The sequence below is a fragment of the Podarcis erhardii genome, assembly GCF_964252035.2.
Source record: "Podarcis erhardii genome assembly, chromosome: 6".
NCBI lineage: Eukaryota > Metazoa > Chordata > Lepidosauria > Squamata > Lacertidae > Podarcis > Podarcis erhardii.
The window spans coordinates 6,432,649-6,450,210 of record NC_138510.1 but is presented as its reverse complement, the minus strand read 5'-3'; the positions used below and the strand labels follow the sequence as shown (position 1 = coordinate 6,450,210).

The following is a 17,562-nucleotide window of genomic DNA, read 5'->3' as shown; positions in this document are numbered from 1 at the left end:
TGCTGCATTTTGGATCCTATTCAACTCAGTACATACCGGTAACATCATTCATTTCTCTTGCCACTGTTCTTTGGTCTGGGTTTCCTCATTCTTCCATCCTTGTGCAATCAAGACTCTTGCTGTTGTTGTTGCATACATAAATAATTTCTTTCTTTTCCTTGTCAGGTCTTGTCCTACAATCCCTAACAAAAATGCCTCCGGTTTTTTTTTTTGTAAATGTTATTTTGAACATCTTCTTCAACTCACTAAATATCAAAACAAAATAAAAAAATTCCTTCCAGTAGCACCTTAAAGACCAACTGAGTTAGTTCTAGGTATGAGCTTTCGTGTGCATGCACACTTCTTCAGATACACTGAAACAGAAGTCACCGGACCTTTCTATATAGTGAGAAGGTGGGGAGGGGTATTACTCAGAAGGGTGGTGGGAATGGGTGATTGGCAGATAGCTGCGATGAGCCTGTTGACGACTCTTAACGACTGCAATAGGTCTAACAGGAAAAAGCAAGGGGTGAGAAGGTGAAAAATGGCTTTGTCATGTATAATGAGATAAGAATCCAATGTCTTTATTCAAACCAGGTCTCTCCATAGTTTTAAGTTTGGTGATAAGTTGCAATTCAGCAGCTTCTCTTTCCAGTCTATTTCTGAAATTCCTTTGTAATAGAACAGCTACTTTGAGATCTTGTATAGAATGTCCTGGGAGATTGAAGTGTTCTCCTACTGGTTTTTCTGTCTTGTGGTTCCTGATGTCGGATTTATGTCCATTTATTCTTTGGCGTAAATGATACTCACTAAATATCATTTCCCAGAATTTTTTAATTTCATCCGCACCGTATGTTTAAAGCGCTATGATACCGCTTTAAACCGTCATGGCTTCCCCACGGCCACCCAAGTATCCCGGGAGCTGTAGTTTGTTCAGTGTGCTCAGTTGTCAGGAGATTCCCCAGTCCCCTCCCCAGAGCTACAATTCCCAGAATTCCCTGTGAAGAGGGATGAATGGTGAAACCACTGGGAATTGTAGCACTGGGGCTGACATGTTGGATGATTTGAGCCCTTCACCTGAAGCAGTTCAGGCTGCAAATAATTTAATAGCCCCACTGAGGAGATCAGGTTGTTAATTCTACTGCCCTTCTTTTGAGGGTCACAGGGCAATTCCAAAAGCAAACAGACAAAGTTGTAACATGGCTCAGGAATTCAAAAGATATTTTGATTAAATTAATATAATTTCGGTTTGCTTGGTAAAAGTAAAACGTGTGTAAAGTTGCATGGAAATCTTTAAAACTGATTGCCAAGTACTTGCAATCAGAGTATTATATTATCTATTAATATTATTATTATTTATTATTGTTACGATTCAGCATCACCTGACGTTCTCAGAAGGCAAAACTGAAATTCTTTGGCTTACTGAAACAGCTTTTGTGCTTCATGAGACGTAGACTTACCAATCTAAATTTTATCCAGACACAAAAATAATAGCAGGTTTTAATTCCTCACACCCAAAAACTTTACTTTTATTTTTTTTAAAAAAAACTCTCTGAAGAAATTAGCAGAAAAATTATTTTGCCACTTAAAATGGTACTCCCTACTGTTAAAGGTACCCTGTTACCTGCACAGGCTCAAATTTGTTTGTTTCATTACATTTAGAATAGAATAGAATTTATTATTTATACCCCGCCCCTCTGGCTGGGTTTCCCCAGCCACTCTGGGCGGCTTCCAACAGAGTATTAAAATACATCATCATCATCATCATCATCATCCTTTTTAATTTGTATACCACCTTTCTATCTTACAATACTCTAGGCGGTTTACAAGCTGAAGAAACAAAAAATGTACATCTTATAACAATCTAATGCAATACAGAAATGTGATAAAAAAATAACTTTAAAATAGGCAGCCTACATCAAAAAAGTAACATTCATCATTAGAAAAGTATAAAATAATTAGATCAACATATAAAAGTTAAACAGAAATCCACTCAGCAGTTACAATAATATCTAAACTATAATCAATAAAACAATGGCAAGCCACAGTACATAAAACAATACAATACACATTGAGAAGCAGAGGGTAGAGCAAGGCCGATGGAGTCTCTCCCCTCAGTTCTTCCTCCAGGCACAGCTTCCTGTGGTCTGTTAAACATTAAAAGCTTCCCTAAAGAGGGCTGCCTTCAGATGTCTTCAAAAATTCTGGTAGTTGTTCTTCTCTTTGACATCTGGTGGGAGGGTGTTCCACAGGGCGGGCGCCACCACCAAGAAGGCCCTCTGCCCTTTACACCTTACACCTTTTACACCTCTGCCTTTTTCTGCTAAGGAGCTTGAGGCGGCATGCGTGGTTATCTCCTTCCCTCCTCTTTTAATCCCTCACACCAGCCCTGTGAGGTAGGTTTCCCACCTCATTCGCTGATGGAGGCCCAGACTTCTCCCTCTCCTTGTCTCCTTAGCAACAGCAGCGCCGAATCCCTGGACAGGCTGCTCCCCGCAGTGGGTTCCACGAGGTCGCCGCGGAAACGGACCACCAGCCAGTGCAAGTCTGAGCCGCCCCTGCTGCGGACGAGCAAGAGGACGATCTACACAGCCGGCCGGCCCCCCTGGTACAACGAGCATGGTGCGCAGTCGAAAGAGGCCTTTGTCATCGGTAAGACACCTCGCTCTGGGACTGAGGGCCGGTCGCGTTTTGGGAATAAGATGGAGAGGCAGTTCATCATCATCACCAAACCTTTTATTTGCATCACATAAAGGTAAAAGGTAAAGGGACCCCTGACCATTAGGTCCAGTCGTGGCCAACTCTGGGGTTGCGGCGCTCATCTCGCTTTATTGGCCGAGGGAACCAGCATACAGCTTCCGGGTCATGTGGCCAGCATGACTAAGCCGCTTCTGGCGAACCAGAGCAGCGCACGGAAACGCCATTTACCTTCCCAACGGAGCGGTACCTATTTATCTACTTGCACTTTGATGTGCTTTTGAACTGCTAGGTTGGCAGGAGCAGGGACCGAGCAACGAGAGCTCACCCCGTCCCGGGGATTCGAACCACTGACCTTTCGATCATCAAGTCCTAGGCTCTGTGGTTTAACCCACAGCAGCACCCGTGTCCCTTATATTTGCATCACATACATACCACTTCCCCAGGGGCACAAACATTTGCTAAAAGAAAGGAGCAGAGCAGTCTATTGTCACATCTCCAGGTCCCCAGGGAGATCAGACATCTGCAGCGTATTTCGACGACAACAAACCAAATAGAGATATTTAGCCACTAACTTGGTGAGCTCCTGATCATTCCCCAGTAATAGAAAATGTATGACCTCCAACTCTGGTTTCCAGTTGGGGATACAGAGTTGATCCAGAAATTGCTGACGGAGATCAGCATATAGTTTACAGTTAAGAACCATGTGTGTGAGGGTTTCCACCAGGTGGTCTTCACCTGGGCAAGTTCTTTCTCCTTCCACCCTGCCTGAGAACCTTCCCCAAAGGAGGTTGGATGGATTTGAATTAAACCTGGCCAGCGAAAATGCCCTTCTTTCTTGAGGGTTAAGCAGAAATTCAAGGTAATTGTGGTTAGTTTCATGTGCCCAAGAAAGTTGAAAATGAAAGAGGGGAACATGTTTTCTCTGCTGCTACTGTTAGTTGTTGGTGTTCAATATCCCACAACCTAGTTTTTATTATAGCCTTGGCAGATGGTAGGGACATCGATCGCAAAAGTTCCACTGACAGCCCGAGTTGCTGTACCTTCTTATTAAACTGTTGTAGCCCTGGGGAAAGAAAGGGGTCTAACCAAACTTCGCTGAGGAGAGGATCTTTATCAGATGTAAGGCAGATGTTTAACCAGCATAGAAGAAAGAGGCAGTTCATCTTCTAGAGTTATGTGAGCAGAATTCCTTCATCTTGACTTCGTGCACAGTATGGGTCAATAAACTCTCCACGGCAAGAAAGTGTTCCCAAGTTTACTGCAAACTGTCTTAAACTCGTTGCAAAAAAAAAGTAAAAAAAAAGTTGCAAGTACAACTCAACACATTGCTCTTAAACAACCAGCAATGCATTCCGGTTTTCTTTAACTTATTGCCTGTTGATATAGTCCAAGAACTGGGACCAGAGAGAGATTCAGATAAGCAAGTTGCTTCCTCAATATGCTGGCAATATTGGGGGAGCGGGGAGGGAGGCATAGACTCCCAGAACTGAGCCATCAGTAAACAAAAGATTGAAACGTGGTGGAGTTGTAAAAGGGTAAAAGAGCATTGGTAAATGATACATAATGAATTGGGGGGCGCGTTTAAAAGTACTTTCCCCCCGAAACCAGAGTCATTTCTGTTGGGGATAATTCAGACTGAAATTCCCAGGTGTCAAAAACGGTTTTTTATGTATGCTACTACTGCCTGTGTTTCGCGGCCCATTTCCCCTTACTATGTGGCCTGAGTTTCGTTAGCCCAAAAATGCAAAACGAGTGAGGTCCCAACCAAAGAAGAATGGCAACTTAAGTTGACAGAATGTGCACAATTCACAGACTTTACATATAGAATAAGAGAAGAAGAAGAACATGTGTTTAAAGAGGATGGGAAAACGTTGGGAAATAATTGTGTACAGCTGAAAACATTGGCAGCATTAAGATAAATTCAACAGTGTAAATAAGTTTTGATGGAAGTAATAATGGAATACTGAATAGTATAGTTTTTTTGTAAAATATGCAGGGGTTTATGATGTGTGAAATGAACCATGGAAAGAGCAGAAGAGAAGTCATTGATACCCTAAGGATGTAAAATGTTAAATTGTAAAACAGAAAACAGAAAACATAATAAAATTATATACAAAAAGCGATAAAAGAAGCGAAGGCTGCAGCCTCGGCTCTTTGCAGCTCTATCTGCACAAGCATCCACCTGTGCTTGCTTTCTGCAAAAAAAAATGAAGAGCAGTATGCAAATTTAATAAAGAAAATAATAAATAAAAAAAGGCTTCCTATTCTGCCCTGGGATCTGTCAGGATAAAGGAAGGTTGACAAAAATATCTTTTTAATAAACAGACGGAGCTGAAACTAAGCTGATTTCTTTACATCCTCCTGCACCCCCGACCCAGGTCTTGGCGGAGGCAGCGCCTCGGGGAAGACCACTGTGGCCAGGATGATAATCGAGGCCTTGGACGTGCCCTGGGTCGTTCTCCTCTCCATGGACTCCTTCTACAAGGTGAGAGAGGCAGAGCTCAGCATCACAACCTACATTTCGGTTTAATTTTCTTCTTTTAGGAAAGGGAACGAGGTAAAAGTGTTAGAGCAGGGCATCCTATTTGTCTATTCAGAGACATTTGTTTCACGCCTTTTCTCTTCAGCTGGAAGAAGCGCCCTGGCTGTATATACTGTATTTTTTTGCCCTATAAGATGCACTTTTCCCCTCCTAAAAAGTAAGGGGAAATGTGTGTGCGTCTTATGGAGCGAATGCAGGCGGGAGGCTCTGCTCAGCGCTCCCTTTAAAGAGCCGCGTGGAGCTTGTGTGCGGCTTGGGGGTTCTTTTCCCGGAGGAGGGAGAAGGACAGCCCGTCAGTCCCTTCTCCCTCCTTGGGGAAAAGCCCCCAAGAGATGCACACACACTCCGTGTGCTCTTTAAAGGGAGTGTGGCTCTTGGGGGAGCCTTAGCCATGCGCAGCCTCTCCCAGGCAGGGGATGAAGGCTCACTGTGCTGGTCCCGGGGGCTAACCGAGAGTCAAGGTCCGAGTCCAGTCCGAGGTCGACGGTGCGGTATGGAGGCTGTCCGTCAAAGCTGTAGCGGGGTCCAAGGCAGGGAGTCGGGTGAGGTCAGGAACTCTGGCAGAAGAGCAGGACAGGGTGCAGGCAGGAACAGGCTACCAACAACGTTGCTCCCACAACCTGGGACTGGGGCTGGCTGGCTTTTATCTGCCCCAAGGCATAGGGCGGCCCCGGTCCACAGGTGACTCGCCTCTCCTGGCCTGGAGGCAAGCACTTCTCCTGCGGGAACTTAGTTCCCTCCGCCTTTCTGCCCTGAGCCTCTGCAGCTCAGGAGAGGCTGGAGTGTTACTGGACCCAGAGGCCACCTCAGCTTCCCCTGACGGGGCTGAGAGGGGAGCACCTGCAGGCAATGGGTCCTCCATCACCTCAGGAGCCAGAGCAGACTCAGCTGGTGCCTGCACCTGAGGATCCAGCACAGGTGAGGACCCTTCAGGCTCAAGCCCCAGCCCTGGCTCAGCTGGTTCTGGAGGCAGGGAATCCAGTGCAGGCTGGGATTCCTCAGGTTCAGCATCCGAGTCCGAATCCCAGGCCATCATACTCCCCTTGCCCAGGAGAGGCCGGGGCTGGAAAGGGAGCCAGCGATCGACCACACATTCGCTCCATAAGACGCACAGACATTTCCCCTTATTTTTTAGGAGGAAAAAAGTGCATCTTATGGAGCGAAAAATACGATAAATGTAATGAATGAATACATTAAACCATCAACACCTATTTTGGTAAGAAGGGTTCCAGGACAATGATCTGTCCCGGGATTTCAGCCTCGACAATGGACCCACCTCAGTTTCTTCCTGCCTATGAGTCTAATTAAGAGGCCACCCAATTTTCTGCAAAGTTGTCAGGCTTAATCTTCCAAAGCCCACACAGTTTAATTAGCTCCTCGGCTGATCATTGCTTCTGAAGTTATCTTTCCGTGCCTTCAATCAGATCCTCCCATATCTTGTCATCACAGCTGGTCTGTTTGTTTAACAGAACGCACAGCTCATTTGCTGCTTTTATTGTTCCATCTTCAGCAGCTCAGTGGGAGGGCGGGTGCTTGGCATGCAGAAGGTCGCGGGTTCGAATCCCATTCAGCAAGAATTGGGTAGCAGGCGACGGGAATGAGCGTTCTGAGCCTTGAGACTCTGGAGAGCTGCTGTTGGCCAGAGCGAGCACTACTAGGCTAGATGGACCAATGGGCTGAATCGGTGTAAGACAACCCTCTATGCGTTTAGTTTTCTCTTCCATCAATACTGTGCTCTAAAGCTCTGTTTTCTGATAGAAACATTTCTGTTAGGCCTCTAAGGTGGTGAACCTGTGCCCTGAAGATCAGATCCAGCTCGTGAATCCAGTAGACTCTCCTTTTTTAAGGTTTTTAAGCAGAGGTTGGATGGTCATATGCCATGGATGCTTGAGTTGGGATTCCTGCGTTGTAGCGGGTTCGACTAGATGATCGTTGGGGTCCCTTCCATCTCTACAATTCTGTGATCCTTGGGAGAAGAAAACTCCTGCCTTCGGTCTTTCCTCCCTCTTTCTCAGTGGCATTGTTATGGGTTTGGGGTGAGGGGGAAGCAGGCTTTTATGCAGAGAGCCTTCTTACCCTGGGATCCAGCAATAGAAGCCTGTCTAGCTTCCTGGGTTGAGGCAACTGCCTGGGCGATGGGCCATTAAAGGGAAGGGGCTGTGTGTGAGATGGGCAATGGGTGGGAAGCCCCAATCCGTCAACGGGCTGGTAGTTAGAAAAAGACCAAGGCGAGTGTTGAGAATTGTCAATGATGCGACCTAGAAGTAAAGCAGCGAGCAGGAGAGTCAGGGCACCATTTGAGAGCAACACTTGATTTCTCTTTGAATCCAAAAGAGAAACAAGACCCTTTCGAGGGGTTAAACTGTGAGCCCCTCCACTGCAGGCTCAGGTTATATATGTGTGTGTAAATAGGCCATATATCATAAGGACGCCACAGTCTCCTGTGTTCCTCGTAATAATAATAATAATAATAATAATAATAATAATAATAATAATAATAATAATAAATTTATTATTTATACCCCGCCCATCTGTCTAGGTTTCCCCAGCCACTCTGGGCAGCTTCCAACAGAACACTAAAATACAATAACCTATTAAACATCAAAAGCTTCCCCAAACAGGGCTGCCTTCAGATGTCTTCTAAAAGTCTGGTAGTTGTTTTTCTCTTTGACATCTGGTGGGAGGGTGTTCCACAGGGCGGGTGCCATTACCGAGAAGGCCCTCTGCCTGGTTCCCTGTAACTTGGCTTCTCGCAGCAAGAGAACTGCCAGAAAGCCCTTGGCACTGGACTTCAGTGTCTGGGCAGAACGATGGAGATGGAGACGCTCCTTCAGGTATACTGGACCGAGGCCGTTTAGGGCTTTAAAGGTCAGCACCAACACTTTGAATTCTGCTCGGAAACGTACTCATTCTCAAAAGGAAACACAAACCCTGGGCAAGTGCCTGGGACCCTTGGAATCTCACACCACTCAATTGGCGTTGCGTGCAACACTGGTGTTAGAAGTGGGACACATGTTTTCCAGAGGAGGGAAACCTGTGAGTGACAGATGCCTGAGTCAAGATGGAGGGCTTCATAGTATGAACTCCCTCAAGAGGGTCCTGTTTCTCCCACAGCCACAGCCTTGGATTTGAAGAGAAATAAAACATTGCTCTCAAAAGTTGCTCTGACTCTCTCTCTGGCTCATAGCTTTACTTCTAGGTGGCATCATTGCCAATTCCCGACTCTCACTTTTGTCTTTTTCTAACTTGCAGCCAGTTGAGGGAGGCTGCCCCCCCCCCAAAAAATTGCCATCTCTCACAGATCCACTTTCCTTTGTTCCCTTTAATGGCTCATCACCCAGGCTGTCACCTCAACCCAGGAAGCTAGCCTGGCTTCTATTTTAACCCTTGCTGGATCCAGTGGGTAGAAGGGGGTCTGCATACCGCCTACTTGCCCCCACCCCAAACTCATAACAGTATTACAAAGAGAGCATAGAGATTCTATATCTATATCTATCTATCTATATATATATACACATTTTTATTGTATATATTATATTATATTATATTATATTATATTATATTATATTATATTATATTATATTATATTATATTATATTATATTATATTATATTATATTATATTATATATACATTTTTTAACATATCATTTCCAACAGTCATATAACATAACTTCTTATCTTATACAATGTTTTAGACTTCCATCAGCACCTCTGAGGATTTTATGTTCTTTTTCACTTATTCTGCATTTCTTAATTTCTCTGTTACTCTTAGTTATCATTAACTAATAATTCTCCTCATAGTCTTTCTTGCAATATTTCAAATAGTCCTCCTTACAAAACGTCTTGCTTCCATTTTGGTGCCAATAATATTCTTGCTGCCGTCATTGCATATGAAAACAACTTACAGTCCTGTCTGTTAATATCATCTCCTACAATGCCAAGTAAAAATGCTTCTGGTTTCTTAATAAAGAGAGCGTAGAGATTCAGGGAATGGGAGCACTTCTAGGCCGTCTTGTAACAGAACCACACCAGAAGAAGAGGTCCTTTTCCAAGGGATTTCCTCCTCCCTGATTTCCCACCCTGCCCTGCCTGTCCTCCCCACGGCTGCCCTTTGGAGGGTGACCCCCTCTTTCTTTCTCCGCCAGGTCCTGACTAAGGAGCAGCAGCAGCAGGCATCCAGCAACGATTTCAACTTCGACCACCCCGACGCCTTTGACTTCGACCTGATCATCTCCACCCTGAAGAAACTCAAGCAAGGCAAAAGCGTCAAGATTCCCATCTACGACTTCACTACCCACAGCCGCAAGAAAGAATGGGTGAGCCACTCCTCAGGTGGTCTTTTAAGGGTTATTATATACCATATTTTTCGCTCTATAAGACGCACCCGACCATAAGACGCACCTAGTTTTAGAGGAGGAGAACAAGAAAGAAAAAAAATTCTCCCTCTCTGTGCAGCGCCTCTCCAGCAAACCGGGAGGAGAAATGGAAGGGGCTCCGTTTCTCCTCCCGCTTCGCTGAAGGGGCACTGCACACCTCTCCCTCTCTGTGCAGCGCCTCTCCAGCGAAGCGAAGTCAGAATAGCAAGAGGGGTCGCTGTGCAGCAAAAGCAGTGATCCCTCTTGCTGTTCTGGCTTCTGGGACAGCTGTGCAGCCTGCACTCACTCCATAAGACGCACACACATTTCCCCTTACTTTTTAGGAGGGGAAAAGTGCATCTTATAGAGCGAAAAATACGGTATACATTGTGGGGTATTTAGCGTCCATCCGCTTGGAATCGAAATCCCTGGGGGAGAGGAGGCTTAAGGTCTTGCCCCCTTCCTTGGGGCGGCGGAATGAAACTGGCTTGCAAGCGATGCCGGTGGTTGCTCAGAGGGAATTCTGGGAAATCAACGTGGGGGTGCCACCCAGCTGGGGGGGCACTCTTGCCTCCCCGCTCCACTATTGGTACGTTCCTCACCCCTGAAAGAATTGCCAAAATACCATTTTTATCATTTTATCCCTCCCAGTGCGTGCAGTGAAAATTGGGGAGGGGGGGAGCATGTCAGCTCAGCTGTAGAATTTTATTTATTTATTAACATTTTGCTATCCCACCTGCCCTCCAACAGGGATTTGACCCCTCATCTCCCAGGTCTTTCCCCCCAATACAGTGGTACCTTGGTACTTGAACGGCTTGGCTCCTGAGCAAATCGGCTCCCGAATGCCACAAACCTGGAAATAAATGTTCTAGTTTGCAAATGTTTTTTGGAAGCCGAATGTCCATCGCGGCTTTCGCATAAGAGTCAGAAGCTCCTGCAGCCAATTGGAAGCCATGCCTTGGTTTTTGAATGCTTTTGAGAGTCAATCAGCTCCCGGAACGGATTCAGTTCAAGAACCAAGGTACCACTGTACTCTAAACCACTACACCACACAGAATGACCCAGACCCGTAACAGAATGGATGACTTCGGATCTTCTATCATTCTTCAGTGGATCTCGGGGGTGGAACAGAGATGTTACTTGCAGAACGCAAAACTCCCCCTGATCCATAAGATTGGATCCTGCGCCATAGTGGTATTTTTATACAGGGCATTTTAGTTGTTTAAATATGTTCCTTTGGCGTTACACATTTTTGCTTGTTTGAAAAGATTTCTTACCTGGTAAGGTCCCAGGTTGGGTTGCAGGAATAGAATCACACAATAATAAAACAATTTTGCGTTGCTGTGCACCACTTAAATATTGTTAAAATAGTAAGCGGTCTAGAAATACTTTTAAATGAATAAACTGCATGTGTACTCACATGCATCTGTATATCTGTATCTCCACCCCCATCATTCTGCCCGGACACTGAGGTCCAGCGCCGAGGGCCTTCTGGCGGTTCACTTGCTGTGAGAAGCCAAGTTACAGGGAACCAGGCAGAGGGCCTTCTCGGTGGTGGCACCCGCCCTGTGGAACGCCCTCCCACCAGATGTCAAAGAGAACAAGAACTACCAGACTTTTAGAAGACATCTGAAGGCAGCCCTGTTCAGGGAAGCTTCTAATGTTTGACGGACTATTGTATTTTAATATTTTGTTGGAAGCCGCCCAGAGTGGCTGGGGAAGCCCAGCCAGATGGGCTGGGTGGTATTATTATTATTATTATTATTATTATTATTATTATTATTATTATTATTATATCATGAGACGAGGGTGCTTGCAAACATTTGCAAGAAGCTGTGCCCTTTTTATTATTAAAAATAATAATAATAAATTCATTAATACAGACACAAACATACTTGGGCACTTGGCAAAGGGGAAGTGCTGTTGCATAGGGCAGGGATAGTGAGTTTATGGGGCCGCCCAGGTGCTTTTGGACTCTGAATAAACAAATGAAATCAAGGTCTAGAGATGAACATAATATATTTCCTCAACACAGGCATGCAAGAACTTAAACCTTTCGATATCCAAGTGCAGTCTATGACTGATAGCCAACTGAGCCTGCAATCGTAGCTGAATAATCTTTTATGGTTTGACGCATACCGTATCGGCCCAAATATAAGCTGCACCCATAAATAAGCTGCACCTTTAAAATTCCAGGGGGGTGGGAAGAGAAAAAAGACAATATCCGAATATAAGCCCTTAAAATTCTTCAGGCACTCAAACCTGTTCCATTTTACCGTATGTCTGTTTCAGCCGCAATATCAAGAAAGCCAATTTTTGTAATCTTTTACCTAACGATTATTACATTCTTGTCATTTTTGTGCCATACTTCCCAAATCGCACCTTACCTTTTATTATTTCCCCAGTTGTTGCACCTTAAATTTTATCTTTGTTTTCTTAATTGTAAGTGTTTACCCAAATCCTGCTTGTGAGTCCACTTCTTTGCAATATTTCTGTAAATACAACAGATTGCAAAATTAAAGTAGAGTAAAACAGGCAGGAGGAATAAATATTTAAAGAACCAGAAGGGGAAGTTGAGGGAAGTCGTGATGATTGTGTGGAATATAAAGTAAAATTCAATAAAAATTGTTTTGAAAAAAGAAGAGAAAGCCCATTTTTCTAAGGTCGTGAATTTCAGCCGCACTTTTAACTTTTCACGGTCGGAATTTGGAAAGAAAAGTGCGGCTTATATTCGAGCCAATACGGTAAATTAGATGTTCTTTACTTTTGGAGCGCAGCTCTTGTGATCTCGGCGTGTTTGGACAAGAACACCTTTGTTCGTGTGAGATAACACCCTGCTCTTTGCAACGAAAAGTTGTAAAAGCCGCAGAAGGTCATTCCGTTTTGATTGCATATTCTTTTGGCGGTCAGCCTGGAGTCATATTCTGATGAAGGCTTACATCCTTGCATACATCCGATGCAAAAATATATATTCCTATGTTCATATGTGCCTTGACTCCTCCACACTTTTCTCTGTACTTACAGTCTGGCTGGGGGGGAATCGCAGGTTCCAGGTTTGGTTTGGGGGCTGGGAAAGGTTGAGAGCCCATCAACATCTAGGGAAACCACAGCCCCACCCCATCCCTCGCATAAAACCTGATCTCACCAAAGGCCACTTCCCTTTGACAGCTCCCCTAATAATGATGATCGTAATAATTTAGTTATTTATTTACTGGGTTGCCCCAGCCACACTGGTGGCTTCCGACAGAATATATAAACATAGTAAAGCATCAAACATTAAAAACTTCTCTGTACAGGGCTGCCTTCATAGGTTTTCTAAAATGCATATATACCGAATTTTTTGCTCCATAAGACGCACTTTTCCCTTCCTAAAAAGTAAGGGGAAATGTCTGTGCGTCTTATGGAGCAAATGCGTGGTCCCTGGAGCTGAATTGCCCAGGGGCAAAAAGCAGATCATGCTCTTTTTTTTGAAAGAGGGAAGTGGGTGTTGAAACAAAGCCGCTGATCATTTGCTGATCGGGGAGAGAGATAAGGGACGCTAGAGATAAAGGAGGCTGCCTGGAAAGGGGGGAGGTAAAGACAGCAAACTTGCAAAAGGGGGAAACAGGAAGACTAAAGCAATAAGGAGAGAAATTAGAAGAAAAGGAGGAGCATAAAACTGCTCCAGCTAAGGAAAAGACACTAAGGCAAACAGGAGGGAAGGGAGTGTTGAAAGGAAACAGCTGATCGTTGGGATTGGAAGAGAGATAAGGGATGGTAGCGGAGGCTGCCTGAGAAGGAGGAGGTAAAAGCCCATGGATCCTCAGGATTTTTACATTGGGTCACCCCAAATTCACCATCAGATCACATAGCATGTCCATGGCTACAGCCTGCACCAAAAAAATCACGCACCCCCTGTTTCCTGGGGCTGCAATGGTGCACAAATCTGGTTACAAAGCACAGGTCCACATGGATCCTCAGGATTTTTGCATTGGGCTACCCCAAACTCACCGTCAAATCACATGTCTGTGGCCACAGCATGAACCACAAAAATCATACATCCACTGTTTCGTTCAGAATAGTTTTTTTTCTTGTTTTCCAACTCTAAAAACTAGGTGCGTCTTATGGAGCAAAAAAACCTAGGTGCGTCTTATGGAGCGAAAAATACAGCAGTTTTTCTGTTTGGCATCCGATGGGAACGCTCCTTCCTTCCTTCCTTCCTTCCTTCCTTCCTTTCTCTCTCCTCCTTGCTTGCAAGCATTTTCACGCCTGTTTCAAATCCAATATTTCTTACGAGCGAACCTCCGCTCTCCCCCTTGGAAGCTCCTTGTCCCCTCTTTCCCTTCCCCCTTCTCTTTCTATTCTGATTAGAAGTGGCTCCCAGGCCACTGCTGCTTCTTGCGAGGGAGAAGAGGGCCAACACTGCAGGCTCCGTTGGGCAAACACTGCAGGCAACGTGCCAGACCATTGAAGAAGCCCGGAAAACTATCTTGGGAGTGGGCTACCTGCAAGCCCCAGTAAAAGGGCCTCTTGATTACTTGGATTGAAAGGGCGAAACAGGTGCAAAACACCTGCACCCTGTCGTCTACAACTCCATTAACATCTATCTACAACTCCACTAGCATCTCTCGGTATTGTGAATAACATCGAACTTGCCTTTTGCTGGTACAGTGGTGCCCCGCAAGACAAACGCCTCGCAAGACGGAAAACCCGCTAGACGAAAGGGTTTTCCGTTCTGGAGGCGCTTCGCAAAACGAATTTCCCTATGGGCTTGCTTCGCAAGACGAAAATGTCTTGCGAGTTCATGCAGGTTCCCCCCCCTTTTCCCCCCTTTTCCTAAGCCGCTAAGCCGCTTATCAGCTGATCCGCTGATAAGCCGCTTAACAGCTGATCGCTAAAAGCCGCTAAACCGCTAATAGCGCTAATCCGCTAAACTGTCAATGGGCTTGCGTCGCAAGACAAAAAAAACGCTATACGAAGAGCCCCACGGAACGGATTAATTTCGTCTTGCGAGGCACCACTGTATCTTCATGAACTTATCTAAAAGACTGAGTTAAGCATTTGAAAAATCTATTGAAATGAGACATTATGAGTTCATCTTAGGCTGGGTAGTTCGCAAGTCTCTGTGGCTTTGTTTGATGTTTTGTATTTTTCTCGGAAGGTTGATAAAGAATGTATAATTTATTATTCAGTGTATATTAATCGCCACCGTGTTGCATGTGCCACACTACTCCTCTCCTTTCCGGCAAGCACTGGCAACCCACCTGAGGAGGACTTTCCCCCCCTTTCAAAGCCATATTTTGCTTCGTTTTGCTTGTTTATCCGATCTTCATGGCGTGCCTCTCTCTTTCCAGAAAACGCTCTACGGCGCCAATGTGATCATATTTGAAGGCATCATGGCGTTTGCAGACAAGGAACTCCTGAAGGTATGGCAGGATCCCTGGTGTTTCAGAAATGGCCCATTAACCCTGTTTTTTATAGATATTTTTATTTGCAAAGAAGGTGAAGGCCCTTGCCAGGGCTCAGGTGCCCCTCTTTTTTACAGTGGTACCTCGGGTTAAGAACTTAATTCGTTCTGGAGGTCCGTTCTTAACCTGAAACTGTTCTTTTTTTAAAATAGATTTTATTAAAGTTTTAAAAGTTACAAAAGGAAAAATAGAAAAAGTTAAACAAACAAAACACAAAAAACAAAACAAAAACACACACACACAAATCCAACCAATACATAACTTTCTTTCCTTTGCTTATTTCCTTGACCTCCTCACACCTCCCTTTTTTGTATTCTAGTTCAATTAGATATTTCAGCAAATCCTTTCCATCCTTGTTATTATCCTAAAAAAATTTATCTTGATATACTATATTTTTACATTCTCCTCTTTCACTAATTACCAATCCATTTTTACTTAATCCTTTATAACATTTCTGCTGAAACCACATAGCTTCATTCCAACATCCTTCTAACATTCCTTAATTTTACAATGTTTCTGTAGATAAACTTTAAATTTCTTCCAATCTTCTTCCACCAACTCTTCTCCTTGGTCTCGGATTCTGCCAGTCATTTCTGCCAGTTCCATATAGTCCATCACCTTCATCCTTAACCTGAAACTGTTCTTAACCTGAAGTACCACTTTTGCTAATAGGGCCTCCCGCTGCCGCTGCGCAGCCAAAGCACAATTTCTGTTCTCATCCTGAAGCAAAGTTCTTAACCCGAGGTACTATTTCTGGGTTAGCGGAGTCTGTAACCTGGAGTGTCTGTAACCTGAAGCATCTATAACCCGAGGTACCACTGTATTTATGCAGTGTATTTATACATATTTATACAGTGGTACCTCTGGTTGTGAACGGGATCCGCCGCTTCTGCGCATGTGTGTGACGTTATTTTTGCACGTCTGCGATGCGCGAGTGGTGAAACCCAGAAGTAACCCTTTCCGGTACTTCCGGGTCGCCGCAGAGCGCAACCTGAAAAGACGTAACCTGAACCAAACGTAACAAGAGGTATCACTGTATGTCAGGGAACTGCCATCGGAGCCAGAGGCGGAGGGAAGGCTCCAGAGGGATGCCGGAGAGGGTCCCAGTAGGGAGGGAGGCAGCCCATCTACTGTGGAAGGAAATCAGCGTTACACCAGTGGAGAAGGGGGGCAGATGGGGGAATCGGAGAGGAGGCTCCAGGACTCTTCGCCAGAAACCAGCGGGGAGAGCACGGGTACTCCGCTGCCCACTCCCTCCCTGCGCAGAAGACTTCCGCGCAGGGAGAGCAGGAGGAGACTTGGCGTCAAAGAACTTCTTTGCTGGAAGAGATTCAAAAAACGCCCACTGGCGGATTCTGCCAGCGACTGAGACAGCCACGAAGTGAAGGGCTGTCCAGGCAGAAAGGGTTCAACCAGGTAACCAAGCCAAGAGCGGCGGCCACTTACGCACAAGCAACCCCTAGAACCATTATACTGTATATAGAAGTCGTGTAAAATAAAATTGGGGGACAGAGGTCTCCTTTTAGGGGAGGGTCTGTTTCTTCTTCTTAGAAGGTCCCTGATTCCAATCGTTTCCAGATTTAAATGCTCACGTAGCAGGGGGCAGGGAAGATTTCTATCTGCTCGAGACCTCGAAGATCTGCTGCTGCCGGTCCGAGTTGACAGAGGAGGGCTAGGTGGGCAAATGGTCTGGCCTGGGGCACAAAGCGTGTCTCCCCACAAAGAGTGACCATAGGCCCTGCAGCTCCCTAAGGATTATTGTTGTTGTTGCTGCTTTATTATTATTATTATTATTATTATTATTATTATTATTATTATTATTATTATTTCAGTTTATATACTGCCCCTTTATTCAAAGGTCACAGGGTGGTGTCCAACGTTAAAAACACAATTTACTACTACTACTACTACTACTAATAATAATAATAAATAATAAGACGATCACAAATAAAAATCGTAATGTATCCTGGATGTTCCCTTAATGGTCTGTTTCACAGTCAGGCAATCTTGGGGCAACAGTGACCTCCAGTGGCCAACTGGGGGATTGTCAGCAGAGAAGCATTTGCACTAGAGAGAGGAGAGAGGGTGGTTTTTGGCTGCTTTTCTTGCTTAAAAGACAAATCTGTGAATGGAGAAATCCTTGGCAATTCCTGCCCTCAGCCCAAGCGCTCCATGGTGGGCTCCACTTTTGCAAGCAAGTCTTCTCAGCTCCCCTGTTTCAGCTGTTCCCTGCTGTTGAGCACCTCAAACTCTCCCCTAACACTGCTCACCTTTAAAACATGGAGTTTGCAATGTTGTTAAGGGCCTCTTCCAGCCGCTGCCGGCATCCTCCAGCCCCGCCGGCAGCGCCGTCCTCCCTAAAAAACTGGGAAGGGGGGGGGGCGCCAGAGGGAGCTTTGCACCACGGCGCCAAATATGCTTAAGATGGCCCTGCTTAGGGTGCTCAACCTTTGCCTGGGCTGCAAAGGGTAGGCAAACACCGTTCATTCTTTCTCTATGCAAATAAAAATTAATACAATAAGATAAAATCCTCCTAGA

The 17,562-nt window shown here is 45.1% G+C and overlaps 1 protein-coding gene across 1 annotated transcript in view; it reads left to right on the top strand.

Moving 5' to 3' along the window:
* The window catches only part of UCKL1 (uridine-cytidine kinase 1 like 1), a 53,778-nt gene that overhangs the window by 9,807 nt on the left and 26,409 nt on the right, over positions 1-17,562 (top strand). Inside the window, 4 exon segments of the mRNA XM_081867769.1 lie at positions 2,438-2,631; positions 5,058-5,164; positions 9,368-9,538; positions 14,911-14,982. Coding sequence (XP_081723895.1) covers positions 2,438-2,631; positions 5,058-5,164; positions 9,368-9,538; positions 14,911-14,982 — 544 coding nt within the window.